General features: G+C 49.5%; 3 protein-coding genes across 3 annotated transcripts; 2 read left to right on the forward strand and 1 right to left on the reverse strand.

The window, feature by feature from the left end:
• Positions 1-215: 215 nt before the first annotated feature.
• Positions 216-2,444, forward strand: nimA (serine/threonine protein kinase nimA; the record flags this gene model as incomplete). The annotated part of the gene is made up of 3 exons (XM_026756356.1): positions 216-267; positions 337-389; positions 444-2,444. 3 exons carry the CDS (start codon positions 216-218, stop codon positions 2,442-2,444), a joined length of 2,106 nt encoding a protein of 701 aa, XP_026610566.1.
• Positions 2,445-3,244: 800 nt separating this feature from the next.
• CDV56_103104 (WW domain binding protein 11) lies at positions 3,245-4,117 on the reverse strand (the record flags this gene model as incomplete). The annotated part of the gene is made up of 1 exon (XM_026756723.1): positions 3,245-4,117. The coding sequence occupies one exon, from the start codon at positions 4,115-4,117 to the stop codon at positions 3,245-3,247; it is 873 nt and encodes a 290-aa protein (XP_026610567.1).
• A 4,729-nt stretch (positions 4,118-8,846) lies between these two features.
• On the forward strand, positions 8,847-10,896 carry SUB2 (ATP-dependent RNA helicase SUB2; the record flags this gene model as incomplete). Its single annotated transcript, XM_026757320.1, has 5 exons — positions 8,847-9,096; positions 9,652-10,062; positions 10,115-10,475; positions 10,531-10,788; positions 10,851-10,896. The coding sequence occupies 5 exons, from the start codon at positions 8,847-8,849 to the stop codon at positions 10,894-10,896; spliced, it is 1,326 nt and encodes a 441-aa protein (XP_026610568.1).
• Between the last annotated feature and the right edge of the window lie 555 nt (positions 10,897-11,451).

Raw genomic sequence — 11,451 nt, forward strand, 5'->3', positions numbered from 1 at the left:
ATCCAAAACTCCCATCGCATACTTACTCACTTCTTCTTCGCAACAGGCCTAACCTTTATTCCATGTCAACTTCCGTCGTTTACTAACCAAGCAGGGACACATTGTGAGACGCAGGCTAATAAATGCATTGCATGCCTGTATAATTATCCTTTCGAACTTGTCCAACCCAATTTTATCTTGATCTCCTCAGCGGTCCGAACCACTTGAATGCCACAATGGCAATTGCTTTAGCTGAGGCAGAGAAGTATGAAGTCTTGGAGAAGATTGGTACGGGCCACCTGCCCCTGAACTCTACAATTCTTCCTTGGAATGTACAATTAAACAAGGCTCATACAGGGTGTGGTTCATTTGGCGTTATCCGCAAGGTCAAACGGAAATCAGATGGCTTCGTAAGGACTCGATTCAGATTTGTGACGCAGTTTTGGAGCTAATCAGCAAGCCAGATACTATGTCGCAAAGAAATCAATTACATCAAGATGTCGCAGAAGGAGCGCGAACAGCTCACCGCCGAATTCAACATCCTGAGCTCCCTCCGACACCCGAACATCGTCGCCTATTACCATCGTGAACATCTCAAAGCAAGCCAGGATCTGTATCTGTACATGGAGTACTGCGGCGGCGGTGATCTTAGCATGGTGATCAAGAACTTGAAGAAGACAAACAAATATGCAGAAGAGGAGTTCGTTTGGCGCATTTTGTCACAGCTGGTAACAGCGCTATACCGGTGCCATTATGGAGCGGACCCGGTTGATGTGGGATCGAATGTACTGGGCCCGGCTCCCAAACCCTCTGGTCTCAAAGGCAAGCAGGCACAGATGACTATCCTGCACCGTGACTTGAAGCCCGAAAACATCTTTCTTGGCAGTGACAATACGGTCAAACTCGGTGACTTTGGCCTGTCTAAGCTAATGCACTCGCATGACTTCGCATCGACCTATGTCGGCACTCCCTTTTACATGTCACCCGAAATCTGCGCTGCAGAGAAGTACACCCTGCGGTCTGATATCTGGGCTGTCGGCTGCATCATGTATGAGCTGTGCCAGAGAGAACCCCCTTTCAACGCAAAGACGCATATCCAGCTGGTCCAAAGGATCCGAGAAGGAAAATATGCTCCTCTTCCAGACTTTTACTCACCAGAGCTGAAGAATGTTATTGCCAGTTGTTTGCGTGTCAACCCAGACCACCGACCCGACACCGCCGCTCTAATCAATCTTCCTATCATCCGCCTGATGCGGAAAGAGAAGGAAGTGGTTGACCTTGGGAAGACGCTCCGGAAGCGCGAGGAAGCTGCATCGCAGAAGGTTAAAGAAATGGAGCAAGCCTTTGCGAAGCTTGAAAAAGAGAAACAGCAATTGAAAGCAGAAATTGAAAACACCGTGCGCCGAGAGTGGGAGGTGAAGGCAAGACTCGAGATCGACCGTCAGGTACAGAATGAACTGGACCGATTACGCAAGAGGTTTGAGTTCGAGGTACAAGAAAGAGTGAATATCGAAGTTGAGAAGCAAAAGCGGAACAGCAGTTCAAGGGACGATACGGCCTTCCCAACAAGCAGTTCCAGGTCGTCCGTTAATAACGGAGATGATACTGACTTCCCCTCAAGCACCGATATCAGCCAGCTGTCCATCGAGTCTCCTACAGCCAACGCAAACAAGCAACCGAAGAAGGAAACTAGAACCCCTTTCAGTCGCTCGAAGACGGTGGTTGAATCGCCTGTCGACGTGCAGATGGCTGAGCCGTCACCAATCTCCATCGCATCACTCTCTTTGTCCCCCCGCCGTACTTCAGCGGCAAGCAAGAATATCTTTGCGGAGGCAGACAGGCAGCGAGCGAAGTGGGAGCCAACTCTAGCTTACTCTGATGACGAAGATGATACACCCGATCTTCCCTCACCTACCCGACTCAAGGTCGAACCTGATCCTTTCAAGGCCCGGGCACGTCCTCTGCTCCGACAGAACACCGCTGCATTGATGCAGAAATTAAGCTCGCAGCCGCCCCTCTTTCCTTCCAATTCCTCCAGGTTGCCCCAGCTGCCGGGTGGCCCGTCCGAAATTCGTCATGGAGAGGCGAAGTCAAGATCACCCCATCGGCGGCTGTCTAAAATCCCATCATCGGCGAACCTTGCTGCCGATGCCGGGTCCCCAACTCGCAAGAGTGCTGGTAAACAGCTTCCTTCGAAAGCGAACGGTGGTGGTGAAGAGATGTTCAAAGCGGTCATGCAGCGCAACATGGGTGGCCGTACATTGGTTGAACTTGCCCAGGCAAGGGCTGGTGGACGGCCCATGGATGAAGTCAAGCGGTGCGCAAGTGATTCTCGAGCTGCGGGCTGCTCCTCGAATTTGAGGTCTTCCGACCGTGAACCCCCAGCTGTTTGGGACCCAGAGAAGGACGAGATGCCCAGTCCATTTTTGGCTCGCGGGAGAAAGGTCATTCGGAACTTCAGGTAAACCCTGACCGCCCTAATTAGGAGACTATGGGATATCCTTGACCATTCGTTTCTTCTGAACGACATGGGAACACTCTCAAGCGCTCCAGAGGCACGATTTGCAAACAAAGAAGGCCATTTCTACATGGCAACCGCCTCTAATATTTCCCACGGACCTTAATAATTGAGACACTTCTTGGAGTTTCAGCCCGGTGCTGTGCTTTGGAGAAGCGACATGAACCATGCAAGGCATGGGACTGATGCATGATCTGGCGCATCCTTTTGATTAGCATCGTCAACGCGACGCGAACAACATCCTTTTCCTTTGTATTTTAATGCCGTGATGCCCTTTCCTATTTGCTGTGTTGTTTTCGTCTGTTGTGCACCTATTTCCGCACCCCAGCAGACAGCATCATCCAGATTTTGACCGATAGAGATCTATTTCCTCAATGGGCCCCTATTTTTACCACAGGGTTACAAAGCCCGTCTACTCTCGTTTCTTTGTACATTTCCTCCTCTTCTCTTTGACCCTGACATTGTTTCTTCCCCTCAAATGGCGTTAGTTGTGGAGGCTCATTGGATATCCGGCGTATTCAGGAAAGGCATATGTGTGTACATACAAATTTTGTTTCTCTTTCACCTTAGGTCTTCGGTGCCTAGAATCCAAGATACATATCCTCGATATCTTCTCCAGCAATGAGACAATCTTGGTTTTGGATCGTGTTTGAGCGGGAAGCTCGAGGCTCTCTGCCCGATTGTGGTCAAGCATATGCCACAGAATTTAAAGTGTGTGCCGCAACGCATGATATTAACTCGTGACTATCAAGCTTCTTCATCCTCAACTTCCTCCATCTGTACAGTGCGAAGTTCACGATTGAATCGTTCTTCCTCTTGTAGGAGATTTTGCTCGATGTCATCCTTGGCCGGCTGAGCGGAGTTTACACCTCCTTTGGGTTCTGCAGAATTAGCGCTGTAACCAGCTTTCTCAAGCCTATCCATCTCTTCCGGCTCCAGCAGTTTTCCACGACCTCTAATAGACTCCTGTTTGACTCTGACTGCCGCAGGAACGAACTTGCTGATAGCTTCTTGCCGTAAGTTTCTGATCTCCGGCTTCGCTTCGTAGACAGTCTTGGTTTCCACGACGGGCGGTTTCGATGGTAGAGGATGAGGCCCACGAGCGCCATCCTGATCCACGTCTGCATCTGGCCCTCTCCTTCGCTGATATTGTCTGGGTATGGGCGGGGGTGTGTCCCGCGGCATAGGTATCCGGCGAACGTCCTCATCTGTCTCGCTACTATCACTATCTGGCTCAAACCGCCTGTGATCCTCTCTCCTCCTTTTGCCAAGTACTCCGTCTCCGTGGTCTCTGTGGCCGCCGTGAGGCCCCCGTCTGTGTTCCGAACTCGCAAATTTGGGCGCTTTATCGCCAAGTGCTTCCCTGGCCTTTTGCACTGCTCGCAAATCGCGCTCAAGGGCCTCCAGTATCTGCTTCTCGCGTGGCCGCAACTGCTGTCCGGACTCCTCCATTTGTTTGAGTTCGTTTATTTGTCTCTGGATGCGCTCGGGATTTCGACGCGCCAGCTTCTCGTTCCGACGAGCCAGCGCTTCAGCTTTTGCCTTTTTCAGGTTCTTCTGTTTCTCGAGCTTCCGCTGCGCCATGGCAGGGTTGACTGAGCGTTCTTTGTCCTTAGGCATTTTTATTCTTCTTTTCGTCGTCCCTTTGAGTCTAACGTTCCAGAAAACGGAGATGATTCCAAGTTTGTATGGTTGCGCTTTGGGAAAGTAACGGTGTCCCCGGTTTTCGATAATACTAGGGTGCGATTGCTACTATTGATGCCAAGATCCAAGTCAGTCATGGGAGTCGCTCAAAATCGGGCTATCTTGGCAATTCGATCTGGTTGGGTAGGACAACGTTCGGTGGTGAAGCTCTTGCAACAGGCTAGACCTGCGACAAGTACATTGGAGAAAGCTCACAGGCTGACAGTAAAGTAAGCTGCATCAAGAGCAGCAACAGGAATCTGTTCTCAAGGTCGGATCTTCCGAGCACTGACCCTCCAAATCGACAAGGGATCCAGTAATACAGCTGTAGGGCTTTAGCCTCACGGATTGGGCAGCGGCTCCAGAAGATCTAGACGTGGGGGAAGGCGATGGCGACAAGGCAATGGACAGGAATGGCGACTAGAGCTGTAATGACGCGCCAAATGCGCTATTTCAAGACTTTGTCGACTTCCACAGCTTTTGACGAAAAGAGACGAGTTCCGTCCTCGTTGCCAATGATGATTTTGGCGAGATGGGAGGTTTTGAGGGTAGCGAGGATTGACGAGAGAAGGAGAGAGAGAAGGGCGGCGCGGAGAAGAACCACAATTTTGGAGATGGGCAGTGACGTTTAGGGAAATACCTAATAAAATACTAACTCAGGTTATTGCTACAATGCCATTACCCAATAATGATTGTCTACTATGGCTAGAATATCAATGCAACGAGGATCAAGATCACGAGCGTCGAATGGGATTAGTTATTGTTGCAGGTGGTGTATAGTATATATTTATTCTGCAAAATCCGATCTGGATGCTCAGTACAAAGCTCCAGAACTGCCCTTTTGTCCCCCTGGACGGTTTATTTCGCACAGATTGGAGGCAACTTGCTCCTCAAGTCTCCTTGCGCTTTCTTCATCTGCATCACTTCGGCCAGTCATTCCTCTCCTGTCCGAGGCATCCTTGAACAATCCTCTTCCTGGAAGCTTCAGCTTGTACCTGTGCATGTCTCATCACCTCCGTCATCATCAATCAACTCAGATCAGATCGTACTCGCCCGTCGTCAGTGTAACCTGACAGCCAAACGAGGAGTGCTGCTGCGGTTGCACCCTCTCTTGTCTTATTTTTCTGCCGCCGACTAGACTAATAATCTGCTTCCCCAAACGGGCCCTATTCCCGCCGCCGTTAATCGCTCTCCTCCGTCTCCTCTCTGATTCTCAAAGACACCCTGAGTTTCTTGTTTCTCGCGTCAGGAGGATAAATCATATCAGCGACTTGAGCCATTTTGCCGCCTCTAGTGAATTCTGCGCTTTGACTGCGCACCTTGCGCTCTGTCGCTATTCCCCTTCTCTCCATCCTATCCCCTGTCTCCGTTCCGTTTCCTCCCTTCACCCCCCCCTCTCTCTGCGTTGTTCTCCTACGCCCTCCTGCAGTCACCATCATGAAATCGGGTCCACTGTATCTATACGGTTCCAGATCGATCGGCGCTTCCTAGACTCCTGTCGCGGTTGGAGCATGTCTCTGCCGGGACCAAATGTCCGTGTCAGCCTCGATTCCCGATACCTCGCTTGGCCTCACCTCCTCCGAGATCCAAATCCTACGGCAACAACAACAAATTGCACTCCAGAATGGGCATACTGGGAATGGCGTTTCCAGGGGCAGAGGGACTGGACGGACCAGCAACTCAAGCTCGCGCGCCGCCAGTGCGGCCAGCAGCCATGGTCGCTTGCTGCTGGATCCGATGAGCCTTCGAGCACTCTCGCATCAGTTGGATGGGCTGCAGGAACAAATTCGGAGTCGTATTGGTTATGTACGTATGCTGAAGTCCTGCACTTCTTTTTTTTTTTAAAAAAAAAAGTTGCACCTGCTGTCGTCTTTCCTGCCTCGTTGTCTCCTTACTGGACTCGAAGGGTGTTTGATAGCGATTGTTATCCCTCTTCACATACGAATGCGATCGTCACATAGTTCTTTGCTAACGTCCACCAGCTAGAAGAGCAGATGCAACTTTCCATTCAGAACAGCTATGACCGTGCAGGAAACGTCATTCGTAACGCTGACGCCGAGATTGCTCGTACTCGTTCTATACTCGCCTCGATTGATGACTTGGAGAATGAGCTCGCCAAAATAGGACATATCAGAGAAATTGTGAAAGCTTATCGCGGCAGGATAGAGAGTCTTGACCAACGTATTGATCAAGCTGCCCGCCGGAGACACTGACACCGCATCTACTACTATCTCAGTCTCACCCCGCATATCCGCATCTATATTGGACATGTTCACACATACTTTATCTCTTATGAATTCTACGAAACTAACGAAACGAAATCTTTTGCCCCGGAGGTTGTCGCATATCAGTTGCCAAATTACCGATCGACTGCCGGATGGTCCCATCAACGACCCTATGTCTTCTCTTGCAATGAACGCTTATATGATGAAGGTGCTGTAACGCGCCAACAAGACGAAACGAATCCAAGAACTGAAGATTCAGCAAACACCAAGATTCCAAAATCCACTATATACAATCCCCGTCCTCACGGACATTGTTTAATGACAACCCTGTGCAGCTCTTAAGTGCTCGACATGTGCCCTTCACTTGTGACCTTTCTTTCCTCCTCACTTGACAATTCGTCACAAACTTCTTCTTTGTCCCCTTTTCGATTCACTCGTATACCTGGGAAGGATATGCGCTTTAAAGACCTTTGTTTTTGCCTCACGGCCATTGCTAGAATTCGAATCTTTGCGGTCGAAGTTTACTGGAAATCAACGGATTAGCATGTTGTTGATAGCGCTGTTCTCAGTCGATACCCTAAGGCCTCTTTCCTGCTGTTATGGTTTATTGTTGGATCAGACTTTTGAGAGCCTACTATGTCACGAAAGAAACGGCCTATTTACTCCATGATATTGGGTCAACTATCTCTCCAACCACGTTGAAATTTCGGATACACTTGTTCTAGTTCCCATCTTGTCATTCTTGTTTGAGCGACGCTCATGTTACTCCGTAATAGTTGTCAACTTTGCCCGCTAATCCATCTACATCACAGTATAGTCATGAGTGATGGAGGATTCGTTTGAAAGGGTTTACTCCGTTTCTATCCCTCCCTCGCAAGAGCACCATTTCAACGCGGAACGCAGGCTATGCCGGATCCAGATCATAAGTTGATACTCAACTTTAAGAACAATTGCCTTCGACACGACCTTGATGGAGTCACGGCAACAAGCTCGGGCAGACGTCAATCCCTCCAAGGCCGCTTGAACACATCAACTGACAGTCCCGGGTTTATTGTCGTAAACTCCTGCGGTCCGCAATTGTGTTGAGGGCGCACGGGTCCGGCTCAAGGACTGCAACTGCGTTGAGTAACGTATGTCAAGCACATTCGCAGGGCCATATGAGATGACAGTGGTCTCAACATTTGGTTGCCGTTGAAGCAGGCAACATATCAAGCTAGTCCTCATTTTATCCGGGTCGTTGGCCAGCTGGTAGCATTAAGAGAAGCCGAAGTAAGTCCATAAGAATAATATGGCTTTCGATAGAGGGAGGAAGGTGACAGTGGGGTCCTCACCGCCGTCTCGGTGCGGATGTCAACACTGAGTGGCTGCGGTGATTATTTCAAGTCCCTAGAAAAAGAAACAACCACGACCCTGGCCTTCACTTAACATCTGGCTTCTCCGTTTGTGCTTTTTCCTTCCGACGTTCCGCAAGTTTCTTGCTCCGCTTCTCTGTTTGAGGAAAGCGCTTTTCCGTCTCACATGTAGTGCAACGAATGACCAGTACATCTGCCCAAGGTTTTCTGCGACCACGGCTCTCATTTCTAATCTCATGCGCGCAGTTGACATTGGGAATTAGAAGTGTATCGCAGCGCTTGCAGAATGAGCGCTTAACTTCCACTGGAAGCCGCAGCTGAGATTTCAGGGACACTCCCCGCAAATGTGATACATAAACTCGGGCGAGTTGCGAAAGACGATCTGTGTCGTTTGACGGGCCTGTAGCAAGCGACTGTTTCTGAGCTGTAATGTCAGGCTCTACAACATGCGGTACAACCCTTGTCGAACCCGTCATCATCTCCCAGTTTCCATTATCGGCTCGCTGATCATCTGGTTTCTTCGAGGAAATCGCCACTGATTGAAAAAGGCTTGCGGCGTTATGAAGGTACGCCAATCGGGCTCGCAGATGGCTGTTCACTCCACCTGAAGAGGCCTTTTTACCTTTCGATTTAGCCATTATGTAGAACAGGTTAATCTGACCAAGGATGAGAGGTGAAAATGATGGATCTTAATTGTTGATGGACCCGCTCAGAAGCTTTAGAGTCTAGAAATGCTAATCTTGGGGCTAACCAGGAGCGGTAAGTAGCCTTCTCGAGAGTGACTAATAGATTTTGTCACGTGACAGTAGGCTTCCTGATCTCTTCCCTTCCATCCCTCGCGACTGCGATCTTCTCTTGTTCTCCATCGTCTTCCTTCAGCCTTCAACGTTAATCATCTTTCAATTTCTTTCGATTCATCCACAAAAGGGGCGCCGCTCTTGACAAGCATTGTAACCCTTTTTTCCTCGATTCTCTCTCCATCTACGCTTCTATAGCACAGTCCCTGGCTCGGCTGCCTTGGGAAAACGCGCCGCGACAAGCACATTTCTTTCACCAACACCACTCTTATTTCGCCATCCTATATCAACAATGTCTCACGAGGAGGATCTCATCGACTACTCCGACGAGGAGCTTCAGACCACTGACGCAGCAGCCACCACCGCTGCCCCCGCCGCAAATGGCGCCCAGGACAAGAAGGGCGACTTGACAGTTTCTGGCGGCCGCCCGGATAAGAAGGGAAGTTATGTCGGTATTCACTCGACCGGTTTTCGCGACTTCTTGCTCAAAGGGGAGCTTCTACGTGCCATCACCGATTGCGGTTTCGAACATCCATCGGAGGGTTAGTTAATTACATTCTTCCCACAAGTATCCCTCCATTGCTCCATGTTTCAACGTCCGTCCATCTCCGCGAGGCATGAATTGTCGCTTTTGGCCACCTATTCCGTTCGAGGCTACAGGCCGCACCAGGTTGTTCACGCGGGGTACCATGAGACAATTGCGCTGTGTCAATCATGAGTCTCACTGCGGCAACTGCCCGCTTGCTTTGCTTCAGCTGTCTACGGCAAATTTGTTCTCGTGGAATTCTCTCAGGTGACATTCGTCGCATTAGAGAGTTAGATAATGGTGCACTCTCTGGAGGCGAGGAGCCTTGCCACCTATGACCGGACTGTTCTCATCCTTCTGCCGACCGCAGAGTGCTTCTGCTTGGGATACGATTGAACACCCGACCTGTGCTTTGTTCTAAGCCGGTTGTGAATGCGAGCAGTAATGCATTGTATGCATACTTTTCGAATGACTCGGGAATGGACGGACATTGCGACACGGATTGCTTTTTTCGTTTTTCAAGTCTTATGGATCGAATACAAGTCTAACATACCGTTCCACCTTTTTACAGTCCAGCAAGTCTGCATTCCCACTGCGATCCTGAACGTCGATGTTCTCTGCCAGGCCAAGTCTGGTCTTGGAAAAACTGCAGTTTTCGTTCTCACTACACTCCACCAACTCGAACCCGTACCTGGGGAATGCTCGGTTCTCGTCATGTGCCACACTCGTGAATTGGCGTACCAAATCAAGAATGAATACGCCAGATTCAGCAAGTACCTGCCCGATGTGAAGACTGCTGTCTTCTACGGTGGTACCCCGATCCAGAAAGATATCGAGGTGTTGTCGAACAAAGAGTCATATCCCAACATTGTTGTCGGCACACCTGGTCGTCTCAATGCTTTGGTACGCGAGAAAAAGCTTTCTCTACGTAACGTCAAGGCGTTTGTGTTGGATGAATGCGATAAGATGCTTGATCAGATCGGTAAGCAAGCAGACCTCGCCCATGGGAAAGTTCCTTGCTTACATTTCACCAGACATGCGCCGGGACGTCCAGGAGATTTTCCGTGCCACCCCCGCCGATAAACAGGTCATGATGTTCAGCGCCACTCTTTCGCAGGAGATCCGACCCATCTGCAAGAAGTTCATGAGAAACCCTCTTGAAGTTTACGTCGATGACGACACCAAGCTCACACTCCACGGTCTTCAACAATATTACATCAAGCTCAATGAATCGGAGAAGAACCGTAAACTCAACGAGCTTCTGGACAGTCTTGAGTTCAACCAAGTCATTATCTTCGTTAAGAGCACACTGCGCGCGAACGAGTTGGACAAGCTGTTGCGCGAATGTAACTTCCCCAGTATTGCGGTGCACTCTGGTGTCAGTCAGGAGGAGCGGTAAGTGCTTTCATTGCTGGAATACCGAGTGCTGCGACTAATAAAAGTTTTTTAGTATCAAACGTTACAAGGAGTTCAAGGAGTTCAACAAGCGTATCTGTGTTGCCACCGATGTTTTCGGTCGCGGTATTGATATTGAGCGTATCAACCTGGCTATAAACTACGACCTGCCTGCTGATGCCGATTCGTATCTGCACCGTGTTGGTCGTGCTGGTCGGTTTGGAACCAAGGGTCTCTCCATCTCGTTTGTCAGCAACGAGGAGGATGAGAAGGTGCTCAAGGAGATCGAAAAGCGATTCGAAGTTGCCCTTCCGTACGTTCTTTGATTTTCTCCCGGACCTGATGCTTAGGACGCGGTGACTGACAATTGCATAGTGAATATCCCGAGGGCGGTGTCGACTCCAGCACTTACATGGCATGATTGAATCGTAGATATGTTGTGGACAGTCAACATACTCTCTCTTGAACATGTTTGTATCTGGGCCAATTTGATATTCTGTTGCAGCTTAGTGGTTTCCTGTTTTTCTTTGGCGTGACGGTTCGGTTGTGATTATGTGTCCCCGTCAGTGTCTCAGCTTTGCTTTTGCTTGAGAAGGCACTGGTGGAAAATGGGAAAGGATCTGAGACATCCGGCAAGAAAAATGTATTTGCTCATAGGCTTAATTTGCAGGTTCCTTGAATGACGCTCCCATTGGTGCCCTGGCGTGTATCCCTGAAGTCTAAAATAAGCTTGTCATTTGGAACTGCCGATCCCCGTTTGCTGTTTTGCTTTCAACAATCCTGACTACGGCGTTGAGTAGGATTTGTGCACACCTCGCTTGATACCTAATCGTCCTTGATCATGATCAAAGACCATCTAACACAAATAGAATTGGCTCAAGCGGGTAATAAATTTGCACTCTTTATCATTCGTCTTTAGTACACTTCACGGTCTCGAAGCATAAGGTACCTACGAGTCTCTCTTCCACAAAGAAGG

The sequence above is a fragment of the Aspergillus thermomutatus genome (genome assembly GCF_002237265.1).
Source record: "Aspergillus thermomutatus strain HMR AF 39 chromosome Unknown NODE_301, whole genome shotgun sequence".
Taxonomy (NCBI): Eukaryota; Fungi; Ascomycota; class Eurotiomycetes; order Eurotiales; family Aspergillaceae; genus Aspergillus; species Aspergillus thermomutatus.